The 15,940-nt window shown below is 43.5% G+C and overlaps 1 protein-coding gene across 1 annotated transcript in view; it reads right to left on the reverse strand.

Annotated features, from left to right (window-relative positions):
- LOC103603841 (FERM domain-containing protein 3-like) overlaps positions 1 to 15,080 on the reverse strand; it is a 79,288-nt gene extending 64,208 nt beyond the window's left edge. Inside the window, exons 1-3 of the mRNA XM_008588430.1 lie at positions 15,008 to 15,080; positions 10,882 to 10,979; positions 7,994 to 8,117 (exon numbers count right to left, since the gene is read on the reverse strand). Of these exons, the coding sequence (XP_008586652.1) occupies positions 7,994 to 8,117; positions 10,882 to 10,979; positions 15,008 to 15,069 (284 nt within the window). The 5' untranslated portion in view covers positions 15,070 to 15,080. The remainder of the gene's footprint in view (positions 1 to 7,993; positions 8,118 to 10,881; positions 10,980 to 15,007) is intronic.
- Between the last annotated feature and the right edge of the window lie 860 nt (positions 15,081 to 15,940).

Here is a 15,940-nt window from a genome sequence, read left to right on the forward strand (position 1 = left end):
GGCCAGGCCCAAGCGCACTAAACATTAATAGCCCCCCCACCGGTTACAGGAAATAGCTGGTTCAAAGCAAGGCCCCGGGGAAGGTAAACAATTGAGAAATGCGCTAAAGGGGTGCCAGCCTGCTAAAACCCACCTGTAAACCCAAAAGGCGCCAGCTGAAGCCCACCTGTAAATCTAAAAGCACCACAGATAACCAACAGTTGATCCTATCACAATATCCGTTCAAAAAACTGTATAAAAGCTGCTTGCATTGTGAATTGGGGGCCGCTCCTGTCCTGAAAACGGGGCGACCTCCAGCATGCTGGAAATAAAAACCTCTTGCCTGTGCATCGATCTCTGTGCCTCCTGGTCTTTGCGAGATGAGCCTTCCCATCAAGTTAAGATTCGTGCTTTTGGGCCGGTCTTACAGATTAAGAGGAAATTCCGGCCTTTTTAATAAAAGAATCATTGGATGAAATACTATGCAGTCTAAAATTACCCCTAAACTAAACAGTATTGGTGAGAAATATAATAGATATACATGCAGAGCTATCTATTTTTTTAATTGAAACATAATTGATTATACATGTTTGTGGGGTACAGAGTTGACTATTAACACTTGTGTACAATCTGTGATGATCAAATCAGGATAATTAACATATTCATCACTACAAAATGTAATCATTCTTTGTGTCCAATTTTCTCGCTAACCCCCCTCACAGACCCCCCTTCCCACAGTGCTAGTAACCACTGTCCTGTTTGGGGCAGAGCTATCTTTTACTAAACCCTACTATTCCAAGCAGTATATAATTTTTTACATTTTCAAGCAATATATATTCATAAAGGAGGAATTCTCATCTTCATTTTATACATGAGGATTCTGACACCTAAAGAAGAAAATGACTTGCTTGAGGTTACACGGCTAGTAAGTGCAGAAGCAGGATGCAAATGCAAGCTGGCCTAGTTCCAAATGCTTTGCAGGGCTTGTAACCCATCAGTACCAATACTTCATGGCCAAGAGCCATCTGCCAGTAAAATGACGTGGTTTCTATTTTTTTTTTTATAAAAAAACTTTATTCAAATTCTAAACACTGCATCTTTTCAATGATAAAGCCAGGTGACTAATATTTAGACTAGACTGAAGATCAGTGAGGTCTCCATTTTAATCTAAAACTAGAGCCTGCAGACCAGGTCCAGATCACCGCCTGATTTTGTTCAGCCCTCAAGCTAAGAACAGTTTTTGCATTTTCACATGGTTTAAGCACTCAAAAGAAGAACACTATCTCACAACCCAAGAAAATGACATGACCTCCAAATTCCAGTGTCCATAAAGAAGGTTTTATTGGAACACAGCCACTTCCATTTGTCTGCATATTGTCTATGGATGCCATCACGCCGCAATGGCAAAACTAGAGTAGTAACTGAGACCGCACGATCTGCAAAGCCTAAAGTATGTACTATCTGGCCCAGGACAGAAAAAGTCTGAACTCTTATCTGGGACCAGAACACAGGATAGAGAATCACAGAAGACTTGTCTGTTTGATTCTGTAAAATGAAGGTAAAAACAGCACCTGCCTCTGAGCTGTGGTGTAAAGATGTAAAGCAGTGAGCATCGTATGCTGTGTCCTTGCCTTCAGAATAGCATTTGTTCCCTTACCAGCCTTGTACACAGCTGAGGGGAAGTGTCAGGCAGGACATCGAGATATTTACAGCAAAGCAAAGGCCCATCTTTAGAACAAAAATCCTCAAGTCAGTATCGTTTGCTTTGGGTTTGACTGCAGATCTCCCCCGGCTAAGCACTTAGAAGACCTCATCGAAAAAGGTCATACACAGGGAGAGGTAAACTGCAAATGTTCAGAGAAGCCAAAGGGATCAAAACCAAAGGAGGAAAGGCAGGGACCCTGATAGCACTGGGGACTCCTGAGGCCCCCAAGTCACCGAGGGAGAAACCATTTAATGATCTGTTTTTCAGGAAGACACTAAGATCAATTAAACTGAAATGTTTATGGATTTTTTTTCCCCCCTTGAATCTCCCAGTGGACGTTTGTTTTTGGCAAAAACTCTGTTTGGTAATGGAAAATAATGATTTTCTATCCTTTAAATCTTGCACCAAGAAATGTTCTGCTCAGATTAATGGTGTCCCTAACAAGACAGTTGGAGGTAAAGACATTAGTTGAATTCTTTTTTAAATGCTAACAATTCTCCAAAGGTATGTTTTTCTAATAAATTAGGTAAGGCCAAGTAATTATGTATTTAGTTACATATCTCCCTTCTGGCTGTCTTGAGCGTGTAGGCCAAAGAACAACAATCTCTCGCTTACTGACCCTCCTTTCACAACTGTTACATCAAGTACAAAAATGAACAGCATCCCAAGAGTGAAGGCAAATTACTAGTGAACAGTAACTATGGAACGAGTCTCTCGCTTACTGACCCTCCTTTCACAACTGTTACATCAAGTACAAAAATGAACAGCATCCTAAGAGTGAAGGCAAATTACTAGTGAACAGTAACTATGGAACGAAGTGTGGATCTTGCAAGTCTGCAGTGACCTGGACTGTGTGGGGCACAGTTGGCAAAAGAAGGCTGGGTCCGGCTTTACCTGACCCATCCAAGCCTACAGCCTCCAGAGTTAAATTCATGGGTATGAGAGCAATTTAATGGTCTTCTACTTCTGAAAAGTAGAATTCTCAATGTGAGTTAGATCACGTTTTGCTGCAACTTGGTTGCAGCTTTAGACTTTCCTTACCACTGGCTTCAGATGGCTGGGAGGGCTTGCCCTCAGCAGGGCTTGGGGTCCCAGCACCCAGGAGACCCCACGGAGCTCTCAAAGCCTCACAGCCCGGCTGTGGACTTTCTGGACTGCAGGTGACTCCTGTGCTGTTCAGTTCCATTCCCAGACCTCTGGACTTCTGGAGATCTTTCTCCTCCCTGCCATCCTGTCCCCTGCTGTTGGCAAGGGCTGCCCCGCCCTGGCTGAAGGTCTGCCGTGCCTCGGAGTGCTAGATGCCCTTCACTAGTTGCCCTGACCCCCACCTATGGTGTATTCCTCCTCCTTCCCTCGCTCCGCCAGAACTGAAAGCAACTGTGGGTCTCTGCTCACCTACAAGGGACATTCTGGGTTTTAGCTCATTTTGGTTTCTTTGCATCTCCAGCTCTCAGATAGATTAAAAAGCATGATGCTTTTGTTTGTACAGTTTGTTGGTGCTATTTTGGTGGTAGGAGAGACAGATGCCTTATGCCCTTCCACATCCTAAGTAGAACAGAAGTGAGAGGCCCCAGTCTATCATTTCCAATGCTTTACCTAGAGAGGGACATTATCTCTTGCAAACCCCTTAGGGACCATCAGGGACTATCTCTAGGCAGGGCTTTAGATAAAACACTGCAAATTTGGATAAGTACCATGCTATGAGCTAGACAGTGGTGTTACCCTGGGGCTAGGCAGGGACAGGACGTATAAGAGAACAGCAACTTAGAAAGATATCCGAGCACGATACACAAAAACTCAGACTTCAGGTCAAGTTCTACTGTTTCATAATTGTGTAGCTCTGGATAAGTTGATTTCTCAGAACGCTGTTTCCTTATCTGTAAAAGACAGTGTCCGCAAACTCAATACCAATGGAGGCAGGAACTGAACTGGCTGAACAGTGATGGTGGCGATTCAGAGAATGAAAGATTCTGTAAAGAGGCGTCACTGCTGAGCCTGGTCACAGAGGGCTCAGGGGCTTATGTTACCAAATCCCCCAGATGCAAGTAAAGCTGGAACTTTATGGCAACTGATTCCATTTTTTAAAACTATTATTTGGCCCACAGTCCATACACCTGGGTCAGGGTGTAGTCCAAGGACTGTCATTTTATAACTCAGGCTTTTAACTCTGAGGGCCCCTCAAGTGTAGTAACTGAGTGTTACATACCTTTGCTTTTGGCCAGTAACATTTTGGTAGTCAAAGGCTCTAAATGGTAGTTGTAGCAGTCTTTGACTAACAAAAATTAGAAAGTAAATTAATTGTTGCCTCATGAATATTGTTTTTTATATGCAGCTTTTCAAAACATGAGGTCATGGGAGTGCGGATGATAAAGGGCATCCTGGCTTGGTGAAGTGGTTGAAGATCTGGGCTAGGCCACCCAACACTCATACAGTCCCCACGCAAAGTGGCCCTTCAGTGAATATTTGTTGTACGAAGGGATGGATGGAAAGATCACGGGAGAATCATGGACGGGCGTGTGGATGTATGAATGAATTATGGGTGGGTGTGCGAGTGAATAGATGGGTGGGTAAATGTGTTGTTAAAGTCTCACTGAAAGTTCAGAGCCTTCGACTCTATGCATAAGTTAGAACCACATGTCGGGGGTACTCAGAGAATGTGTACAGTTTTTGGCTGACTCCTGCTTTCAATGCATCCCCTCTCTCCTCCTTCATCGCCACGTCGCATTTGTTGACACTGCTCATTCCCCCTTTAAGTCATGTTAGACAAAAAATGTTAATGGCTCAAGTGTGCACACTATTTGCTCCTGGTCCATCCTTCCCTAGAAGTGTCCTGACTCTAGACCACATAATACAAGGACTTAGTTTTCACAAGAAAAGCATTTCATGCCACATGATTCCACCTACCCATTCCCAATAATGGTGTTATGCAAAATAGCAACAGAAAATGAATCTGATAACCTAACAGGGAGGAAGATTCTGGGGTTTTTGAAGGAACTTGGGAAGAGAAAGGATACAGGGAGAGGGAGAAGAGATGACAGAAAGAAAGCACATCTTAAGAAAGACAGGGGTTGTAAAATAATTGGACCTTTCCCTTTCCTTTTACACAATAAACATTCTTCTCAAAACTGACAAAAACATTTCTTAAGGGGACCCTTATGATCTATTTATCAGTAGCACAGGTAAGGGACATTTTTCATAGCAAGGCACTTATTTCTAGAAAGCTAGACATTTTTAAAATTATAACTCCTCGCCAGGAAGCCATGGCACAAGATTTACAGAGAACGTGAGTTTTGAGAAATAGAGATAATTACTCTGTTTAAAATACACTCAGTGTCATTACTGCTTCCAGCACAAACCTCACTACATTAGATCATTACAATGGTGGCTAATTGGGTGATTTTTCTGCTCTTTAAGGGCAAGGAATATATTTCATCAAAACCACTTTACCACCAACTGAGCTTTTTGAATATTTAAAAGCTGATGACCTATGACTGAAGTTAATGCAAATGTCTTTGCTTCTAATGACCAACCTCATGAACTGGTGATGAGAGGAAGATCAAGGCTAGCTGAGTAGAAACTCTAGGAAATACCCCCAGAGAAGTCTATCAGGGCTCCTCATGGTGAAATCAACCTTAGTCTTGATCTTCAGCCCCCTGAGCACCCTCAGGACTAATGGAATGAGTGTCTCCTTTTAACCCAGATAGCTACAACTGGAGCTGTGGAAAAGATAAACCAAGAGGGCCCAAAACAACAGAAATGTCACATCCCCAGGGATCGCAGCAATGGCTCCCTCCAGCCACCAGGGGGCTCTAGAAGGAGGAATAACCTATTTCTAAAGCAGTCCTCGTGCTAGGACCTCACCTCTGCACACCAAACTCAAATGAAGTCTGCAGATTACAAGAGATTCTTTTTCACACATATTAATAAAAGTAAATATGGCTCTCATCTTAAAATTACCTATGGAGGCAGGAGGATGAAATGGAAATTGATTCTAGACCTGCTCTGTCACATGTTTAGAATAGGAGCCATTGAATTAGGACCATGGGCCAAATCTATCCTGCTGCCCATTTTGCCAATAAAGTTTTACTGAATCACGGCCCACTCATTTATGAATTGTCTACACCTGCTTTTGCTCTACAAAAGCAAAACTGAGTATCTGCAATAGATACCATATGGCCCAGAAAACAAAAAATATTTAACTACCTCGATCTAGAAGAATCATTTAGCCTCAGTGGGTTTTAGCACTGACATCTATTCTATAATGTGAATGATACATCTCCACATCCTCTTGTTCACAGGATACTAAGAGGTCCAAAGATGTCTCAATAAAATTTTTCTAAATAAAACTCTTATTAGGTACACACCTATTGAAACGACTAAAATTCAAAAACACTGACAACACCAAATGCTATCAAGATCAACGGAAATTCTCACTCATTGCTGATGGGAATGAAAAATGGTACAAAATGGTACAGTCACTTTAGGAAACAGATTGTCAGTTTCTTACAAAACTAAACAAACTCTTACCATGAATGCAGTAATCATGCTCTTTGGTATTTACCCAAAAGAGCTGAAAACTTCTGTCCACGCAAAAACCTGCACATGGATGTTTACAGCAGCTCAAACTTAGAAGCAACCAAGATGTCCTTGAGTAGGTGAACGGATAAATAAACTACGGTACATCTAGACAATGGAATATTATTCAGTGCTAAAAAGAAATGAGCTATCAATCCAGGAAAGACATGGAGGAACCTTAAATGCATATTGCTAAGTGAAAGAAGCCAATCTGTAGAAGCTACAGAATACTGTATAATTGCAACTATAAGACATTCTATAAAAGGCAAAACTGTGAAGACAGTAAAAGGATCAGTGGATGCCAGGGATTGGGGCAGAGTGAGGGGGTGGATGTGACTCCCTTACCCAACAACTCTCACCCTGTGATCCCTAGGACACTGCTGTGCCACAAACCCCACAAATGGATATTGGAATTTTATTTTTACCTCCTGCGTGCTTGTCTCAAAATGTAAAAAGAGTAGTGAGAGTTTCATATATTTTCAACAAAGATTTTCATTAGGAGATGATACTCTAAAATTACCCATTTAAATGGCAGTTTGCTTTCTGAAATCGGTGCAATGTTTTGATGTCTAATCATCTTTATGTCTAAGAATAAAGGTCATGTTCTCCAAGCTGAAATACCCTGCCTCCTCGAGTGCCCACGCATGCTCTCTTCTCAGGTTCACCAGCAGGGGGAGCACCTGCATAGAGTAGGGAGCTCCGGCACTCCCTAAGGAAGCGACGGCTATTTTCCAGAATTCATAATTCTGCTACACTCTTTCCTTTATGATTGCCAGAGGCCCAGAAGAGGGAAGTATCTCAGCTCTTGGAGTTCTTCATCAATACCCAGCATAACATTGCCCATGCTTGCTATTACTATCAAGATGAGTTTTTCTGTGATTTGCACAGAATCCAGGATTTAAATTCTAGTTACAGACTAGAATATTTGAATTATCTGAATTCCAAGTTAGCAATGATTCCTGTGCATGCTTCATTTTATTTCCTATTAGAGTGGAAGCATCACACAGTGCTGAAGAGCACAGACTCTAGACCCACGCTGCCTGAATTCAGATCCCAGCCCTGACACTTACAGGCTGTGTGACCTCGAGTAAGTTGCTTACCCTCTCTGTGCCTCAGTTCTCTCATCTTTAATAAAGGAATAACCATAGCAGCTATCTCCTAAGCTGTTGTGAACATGAAATGAATCATTATGTGCAAAGTGTATGCAGTGAATACTGTACGCAATTTTGCAACTGCAACCACTACTGCTCTGTAGTTACATCTTGAAGCATCGCAGACAAGGAAAGAAGGGGCAGGTGCTGAATCTGTCATCTGGAAAGCAGTTCAGTGAAGGGGGTCTTGTCAATGAATCCTACTCGGAGACAATGCTTCCAGCAATGGCCACAGGAGGGCAAAAAGTAATGCATAGGTCAGATTAGAAGGGTCTCTCACTCACCCTGGATTTCACTTTCAGAAATGCAGGATGGCTGGAAACCCATGTGGGCAAGAAAACATACGGCTCCAATAACTGCTGACGGTTCATAACCAGAGGCCCAGGGGACCACACACTATTGAGATTGTTGTTGACGGAGGACACCAGGGGGTCCTTGGCAGTGCCCAGAAATACTGCTCGCCACCTGAAACAGTCTCCCCATTTGTTACAAATATCTTTACTTCACAGCACGATTTCCACGTCCCCTGCAGTAAGAATACATTCTCACCCTCATCATTTTCACAAACATCTACCCATATTACCTGAGTTCATTTTTATGAATTTCCACTATTTTTCTTTCCAGCTTCTGTGACTGCTTGGGGAAAATCTCAAACTCACTGATGTAATTCTCAGGATGCTCATCAGGATCAAAATCACCGAGCTCAGCTGTAACCAGTAAAAAAAAAAAAAAAAAAAGGAGAAGGAGAAAGATTAAAAACAGCAACACAAGCAGGGTGCATATGGAGTGTCTCCCACACCCCAGAGAAGGGTTTGGAATGATCTCACCCAACAAGAGGTGTTTGTTCCATGAAAAGACCACAGGCTGCGTGTGTAGAAGCTCATTTCCCACTTCAGATGTAATGTGTGAGCTTGGGCACTTGACCTTTTCTGAGTCTTGTTTTCATATGTATAATATGGGCACTCAAATCATTGTTTCTAGATGGGGGCACTATGGGTATTTGGGGGGCTGTTAAAAAAAAAAAAAAAAAAAAAAAAAGGAGAAGGAGAAAGATTAAAAACAGCAACACAAGCAGGGTGCATATGGAGTGTCTCCCACACCCCAGAGAAGGGTTTGGAATGATCTCACCCAACAAGAGGTGTTTGTTCCATGAAAAGACCACAGGCTGCGTGTGTAGAAGCTCATTTCCCACTTCAGATGTAATGTGTGAGCTTGGGCACTTGACCTTTTCTGAGTCTTGTTTTCATATGTATAATATGGGCACTCAAATCATTGTTTCTAGATGGGGGCACTATGGGTATTTGGGGGGCTGTTTCAGATTTTCCGAGGCTCTGTCGCACACTCAGTGCTCCTACCCTTCAGGCACTACGTGCTCGCAGCACACTCATTCATCCTGCGTCAAAATACCCTCCCCCAAGAAGTAAAACAATACAAAATTTCAGTTGTGTAGGAGGAATACATCCAAGAGATCGACTGTACAACACGGAGGCTACACAAATAATAAACCAATCATTTTATAAGAAGGTATGCAAGGACAGAGATATAGATGAACTCAGGTGCTGCCCTTAGGAACAGAAAAGGAGAATAATGAAAAAAGGGAAATCAATCAATCAACAGATGAACCCAAAGGGACCAAATGAGGCTAGTGGGCCGTGAACTGATGATTAATTTAAACTGAGTTCCAAAAGAAATATACATAAAGCGCTTACACACGCACACTCACTGGCACACACACGTGCCCCTGTGAGCTGGGTAAGGGCCTGAATATTAGGAGACGGCATAACCCAGAGCCGCACTGTCTACAGGTAATGGGGTAATGGACCACCAGTATGAAACGGGGTCACCTTCAATGTCAGTGTCAGCTTGCTGAGTGGCTGGTGAGGGAGGGTGTTGTTTATGGGGGGCACTTCTCTTTCCAAGAAAATTTGTGAGGTACAATGGACTTTTATTGCTGAATGCTACAAATAAGTAGCCTGGTAAAGGCCAGAAGACTTAGAGAAGAAACACCACGGGAACCACGCAGGACTGCTGACGAGACGAGACTGACATCTCCCCATCTCAGGCCTGTGTTCTCTTCCCGGGAAGCTGGTCTGTAACTCTCACCTCCACTGCAGGACAAGGCGTTTGAATGAGGACTTCTAACTGCTCATCGCAGGAGCTGGGTAGGCAGCTGTGGTTCTTTCTCCTACACACAGCTTTTGAAGGTAAGGTTGTTACAGACAACACATGGCACACTGGATGGCCTGAAGTTTGAAACAGGCCCTAGTACTTTTCTGAGAGAATTCAATTGCCAGAAAAGTCCAGAGACTGAAGCCCAAGGGTGAGTCGGGTCAGGGATGGTGACTCTAAAGGGCAATGGCAGTTCCCCTAGTTTGGAGAGGACTCATCCCAAAAGAACTCCAGACATGGGACATCACCACTCCAGGGTACTCTATACCTAACCCATCCTTGCCGGGTCCGGGGCCCTCCCGAGGGCGCTCATAGCAGGGACACAACCTGTGTGTCCCTTGATTTAGCCATGAACACCATCATCACAATGGTTTGTTTCCACGGCTGTTTCCCCACAGGGACTTGGCACTGCAGTGCCTACGACCTAATGTCTAGAGAACAAATGAACAAATGGATGAATGAGGTGGTGAACACCTCCCCACAGGTGACCAACAATCTTGGCCAAGTACAGAGAGAAAGATAACGCATGCATTGGTGCAATCTAGGCCAGTGCCCTGATGTACTTAGCACAGTGCAGAAACTACTGTGTGCCAGACACCAGAAGACTGCAGGGGAAAAGGTACCCAGAGTCCTACTCCCACAGAATTAGATAGAAGGAAACACTCAGCAAGCCCCCAAATAACTTCACAAGAGCATGTCAGATATAAGTGCTTTCAAGACAACTAAACAGATGTGAGAAAGAACGATGTGCAGGAGGGAGACTGCTACACACAGAGGAGTCCAGGAAGACTTCTTGGAGGCAGTGACATCTGGACTGAGTTCTGACTATCCAGCAGGAGCCCAAACATTCACTGGGGACTGAGCACACCAGGCAGAGGAGACAAGTGCAATCCCTCCACGGTGCTGTCTTGTAGAAAAAACAGGAGAGAGACTTTTACCAAGAAAGAGTGTAAAGAGATCCCAAGGATTTTGTGTGTCTGTTTTGCAATTTATGTTATGAAGGAAAATGCATTGCATGTGTTGTGTACGCTGACTGGATTCAGTGTGTGCAGGCAGCAAAACTGGTGAGTGGCTGCTGTTCACACACTCAGAACATACTGAAGCTCAAAACATACTCTTCAGAAGAGTGTGAGCAACCAAGACAGTGATAAGCCACCCTGCCTCCTGCTTCCTGACCATGTACTCCCCCATCCCTGTCACTCTGTAGAGGAGGAGGAGGAGGAGGAGGGAGGCTCCAGCAGCCAGAGCTCTGCAGCCCAGAGCAATGGGGGGCTGGTGTGGGTGAGCCATGGCCAGACTTACCTTGAACAATACAGGCACCCAGGTAGGCAGCATCAGAGAAGGAACACAGCAGCCGGCCGTGGAAAATATCTCTCTTAATCTGCAGGTACAGGAGGTACCTGCAATACAAAAGGAGAAGCAGTTGCCCTGAGTTTTGGCTGAAGCCAGGACAAGGAGAAAGATTGTTCACGCTTTATCCTCCTGGATCACCGGAGCCCTACCCAGCTCTGGGAGTGGCTCAGACACGCCAAGCCCTTCCAAGAATAAGCAGAGAAAAGCCGAGAGGGGCCCTCTGAATTCAGGATCTGAAGTGTCTGTAGCCAAGCAGGACTTACCAGCTTCCAAATCTGGGTGGGCTCAGACTTTCCAAAGAGGCGGGAGAAGGAGTGAGGAAAGCCACAGGCCCAGTGGCCGCTGCTCCTGGCAGGATCTCCCACACGATGGCAATCACAGCCACCATTGTCACCACCCACACCTCAGCTACATGCTGCCCAAGTTCTGCTTGAAATGGAGAGTCAGGAAACAGATCCAGTCGTACACTAAGACTTGCACCATCCTTTCTCAGGGCAGACAGATTCACATTAATCAACCCCAGAGAGACTTGGCTGTGAGGCCAGAAAGCCAGCTGATTCACAGGTAGAGCTGTTGTCTGTGTAGTGTCCCCTCCCACTCTCCAGGGATGGCAAACTCAATGGAATATGATTCTATGACACAGACAAATGATGAAAAGATCATGCTAAGTGAAAAGAAGCCAGACCCAAAAGGCCACCTCTTATATCATTTAATTTATATGCAATGTCCAGAACAGACAAATCTACAGAGACAGAAAACAGATTACTGGTTGCAAGGGACAGGGGGAAGGGGAGATTACAGAATGACTGCTAGGGTACCAGGTTTCCTTTTAGGGTGATGAAAACATACTGGAATCAGATCGTCGTGGTAGTGGCACATTTTGTGAACCTACTAAAAACCACTGAATTATACACTTTATGTGCCAAAAGAAAGTGGTACTTTTGAAAATCTAAATTGCCTTAGTGTAGTGGTTCTCCAATTTTGGCACGCTTAGAATTACCTGGAGGGTTTATGAGAATACAGATCACAGGGCCCTGCCCCTGGAGTTTCTGATTCAGTAGGTCTGGGGCAGGGGCCAAGAATCTGCAATTCTAACAAATCTCCAGGTGATGCTGATGCTGCTGGTCCAGGGACCTCACTTTGAGGACCACGGCCCTAGCCACTCAGAATATCAAGGTCACACAAATACTTGATCAAATCTTTCCGTTTTTTAGGGGCTGTAAACAACCAGGCCGAAAACCATGAGGTTTCTTTTCTGTGTTGAATGTGTATGCATCGAACATAAGAGCATTCATTTCTACTTTTTGATGAATTTGGTAGTGAAAAATAGTTTCACGTAAGTATTTACTGATGAGTGAGAGGTTTGGGTTCTAATTCCATAACTCAAAAGTCAGGTTTGATGAAAGCTTCCTGAGAAAATAAAATCAGCTTTCATAGTGTCAGAGCTTGAATCTTTGCTCATATCAGTGATCTCTGGAGATAAAGATTATTGTGGATTCAACATAATCCACTAAGCCTTATAAAGGGCTTCAGGTTCAGGATGCTCATTTTTTAATACGACAGCCACACACACACACACACACACACACACAATGCGTCTTCCTTTAGTATCACTCCTGCATGAAAGGATTAAGCAACAAAAACACAAGAGGATCTGGGGTATAAACTATCATGCCACCATTAATGATGATGCTTCTCTACCCAATGTGAATTTAAAGATGGTTCTCACCAAAAAAAATTTTAAACCAACATACTTTGGGTTACATTCAATTTTATATAGCATTTACAAAAGCCCCAGAAATCTAAAGGATTATAAGATGATTGCTTAAATGGAGAGATAAAGGAAAGATAAAAAATTATTTCCAATATCCTTTTTTGTGGGTATTTTTGTTGTTTTGATCTTTTAAACCTGCCTCTCAGTGTGTCTTTACTGTTAAACATGGTTATGAATGTGATCTTAACTTCTCATATGTTAAATTCTTCTCAAATTTTAGATTAATCTTACAATAAACAACTTTTCAGACAAGAAAAACCAAACACCTTCAAGAGGAGCATTTATACCATCAGTATCTGAGGCATTCCACTGTTTCTAAATTAGTTGGAATTCTAAGGACTGTACTGACTAAGAAAAACACATTTCTACCTATGAAAGGGTAAGGGGCCACCTTGTTTCTTTTGGAAACATCAAAATGTTCACAATATCCCACTATTCACACCTGAGAAACTCAGTCAATGGCAGGAAAATGCTAACAAATCTAATTGAAAGAGGCTTAACTAGGGTTAATAACCCTAATAATAACCTAAACCACTAATAATTCTAAACCCTAATAACTACTAAAACTTTGCATTCTTTTCTTTCAAATAGGACTTTTCTCAACAACAACAAAAAATCCATCCGTAATTTATATTGTGACACATATTCAATTTTTATCCTCCAGACAAGATTACACAGAAAACAGATGACAAAAGTGAGTCATTAGATTTGATTTGACCTTCCTAATTACACTGTTAGCACCCCAAGGGCAGGACAGGCCCTCTCTTTCTCTCCCTGTCTCTCTTCCCCTCTCGGTAGCTCATCCAGCTTCTGCTCCCTGGTAAATAGTAGGAACCACAGAAGAATTTATCAAATTGATAAATGAATTTTTCAAGCCAAACGCAGTCCAAGGCCACATATTGTACATTCCATTTATATGAAATGTCCATAATAAACAAATCCATAGAAACCGACAGGAGATTAGCGGCTGCCAGGGGCTGGGGGAGGAGAGAATGCAGAGGGACTGCCAATGGTCTGGAGTTTCTTTCTGGGGTGGTGTGAATGTTCTGGAACTACACAGTGGTGATGGGTTTCCAACACTGTGAACGTACTAAATGCCATGGAACTGTACACTTTACAATGGCAAGATTAATTTATATCATGTGAATTTTACCTCAATAAAAAAAAAAAAGCAAGCCAGTTTGCAAAATACCAACCACTTAGAATGTCCATTATCTATTACCCTCCTTTCCATACACGCACACCTCTCCTCACCCCACCCCAGCACAAACCTTACTAAATGGCTGTGGGCAAATTAATGATAGAGAATAGAACCATGTGCTCCCTTCCAAAGTCACCTCAGCTCCGCTACGGCCAAGCTTTGCCAGAGACTCTGGATGACAGGAAAGCAGAATATCCAAGAACCCCAAACAGCCCCCCGTAAACGATCAGAGAAGACGACATTTGTACCTAAGCAGGTTGTTCTGGGAGATGACTATAAAAGTGATCGAGTAAAAATCATTCAATTTCTTTATGCCTCAATTAATTTCAATAATGAAAATAAGATGACAACTGCTTCACAGTTATGTTTTTGGAGTATAATAAGGTATTATAAACTCTAGCAGCACATTTTCTTTTCTGAATTTTATTCTTTTGATATTAAAGCTTTCTACTTCTAAAACTAATAAATGTCACATTTCAATGAAAAGCCTGCACATAGTGATTACTGCTGTCCCTGAGTCAGAGTCTCATGAAGAGCTAGGTGGTGAGAGCTCCTGACCCACCAGGCACCAGCCATCCCTACGCGACCCTGCTCAGCAACGTCTGCCCAGGTTGTTCAAAGAAGCCAAACCCCCAGGAGGCGGAGGTCCGAGGACTGGAAAATTCAGAGCGTTGGGCTGAGAAGAGCCTAGGAGCAGAAGGAAGGCCGCCCCCCAGTCGCTCATTCAGCAAGTGGAATGCAGGATGACAGAGGGTCCGCTCCATCAGGTGACTGACTCCCTCCCAGAAGAACTGGGATCCAACAGGCCAGGCTGCTAGCAGGGAATCTCCCACCCCTGAAGACGGCTCTTCTGTGTATTTCTAGCACCTACTGTCAGATGTTCTCAGAGAGCACCTCCCCCTCAGAGCCACTGCTTCTTTGTGCCATCCGTTATACTCAGTGACAATTGTCTGAAAAAACCCCAAGACAATTCAGTGGAAGAGAAGCATTCCATGTGGCCTGGCTGAGTCGCTCCACTGTGGACAGGTGTCTGGCCTGGAACCCTCGAGGCCCTGGCTGGTTAAAGATGCACGTTAAACATACAAACAAATGAAAAATACCTTGTGAGCTCTTCTTTAATCTTCAAGGGCTCGTGTGGGTAGAATTTCACTCTAAAGCACATGGTGAATGGTGGATGGGCTGAAACGTCATAAAGAAAAGGTGTGAGAAAAGCGGCAGGAGACCACAGACTCAAACACACAGGAGGGTCGCCACGAAGCCTCAAGGGCCTGCCGGGTGGGGGCGGGGAGGGGGTGGTTTTCTGGAAGAAGCAGACAGGATGCCCGAGAAAACAAAGCAACAGTGACAGCAAAACTCAAAGAAAACACTTGACGGGACGCCCACAGCAAATGCAGAACATGGGTGATCTCGTCAACAAGGACATCTTTCCACGTGACAGCTCCCCTCACGCCTTCATTCCCTCCAGTTGCAGCCCCAGGGAGCATTTTCTCCTCTGATTCTTCCCGCCCCCTTGTGACAGATAAACTGCCCGTAAGCGCCATTCAGGTTTGGGGGTTCATGAAAGATTATTTTAGCCTGCGAGGTGGAAAAATGTCACTGCACATGACTAGTTTTCTCCAAATGATGGTGCCTTTGAATTAAAACTGAGATTTAAAAAGTGGGGTCAGCCATGCACAGATCCTACTTTGTAGACTTTTAGAATTATCTGTTTATGAAGCAGTGACCTGTATGAAAATAAATACTTTTATAATTTGCCGGGTTTGTCTGAATCAAGATTAGCACTATGTAGACTGTAATTCTGGTTGAGGTTCATGATTCTGGAATATTCTGATTGCATCAAATATCTAGAACTCAATGACCTGCTAATGGGATTCTACAGGATATCCAACACCTACAATTATAACACCATTACTGTCTTGCAATATTACCCTAATAAATGCATGCAAATGTAGTAAGACGCATTCAGATTTCAGTTAACATATGAAGAGAACATCTTAAAATCAGGGAAATATGATGGTTAGAATTAGTACTTC

The sequence above is a fragment of the Galeopterus variegatus genome, unplaced genomic scaffold (genome assembly GCF_000696425.1).
Source record: "Galeopterus variegatus unplaced genomic scaffold, G_variegatus-3.0.2 Scaffold4822, whole genome shotgun sequence".
Classification (NCBI taxonomy): domain Eukaryota; kingdom Metazoa; phylum Chordata; class Mammalia; order Dermoptera; family Cynocephalidae; genus Galeopterus; species Galeopterus variegatus.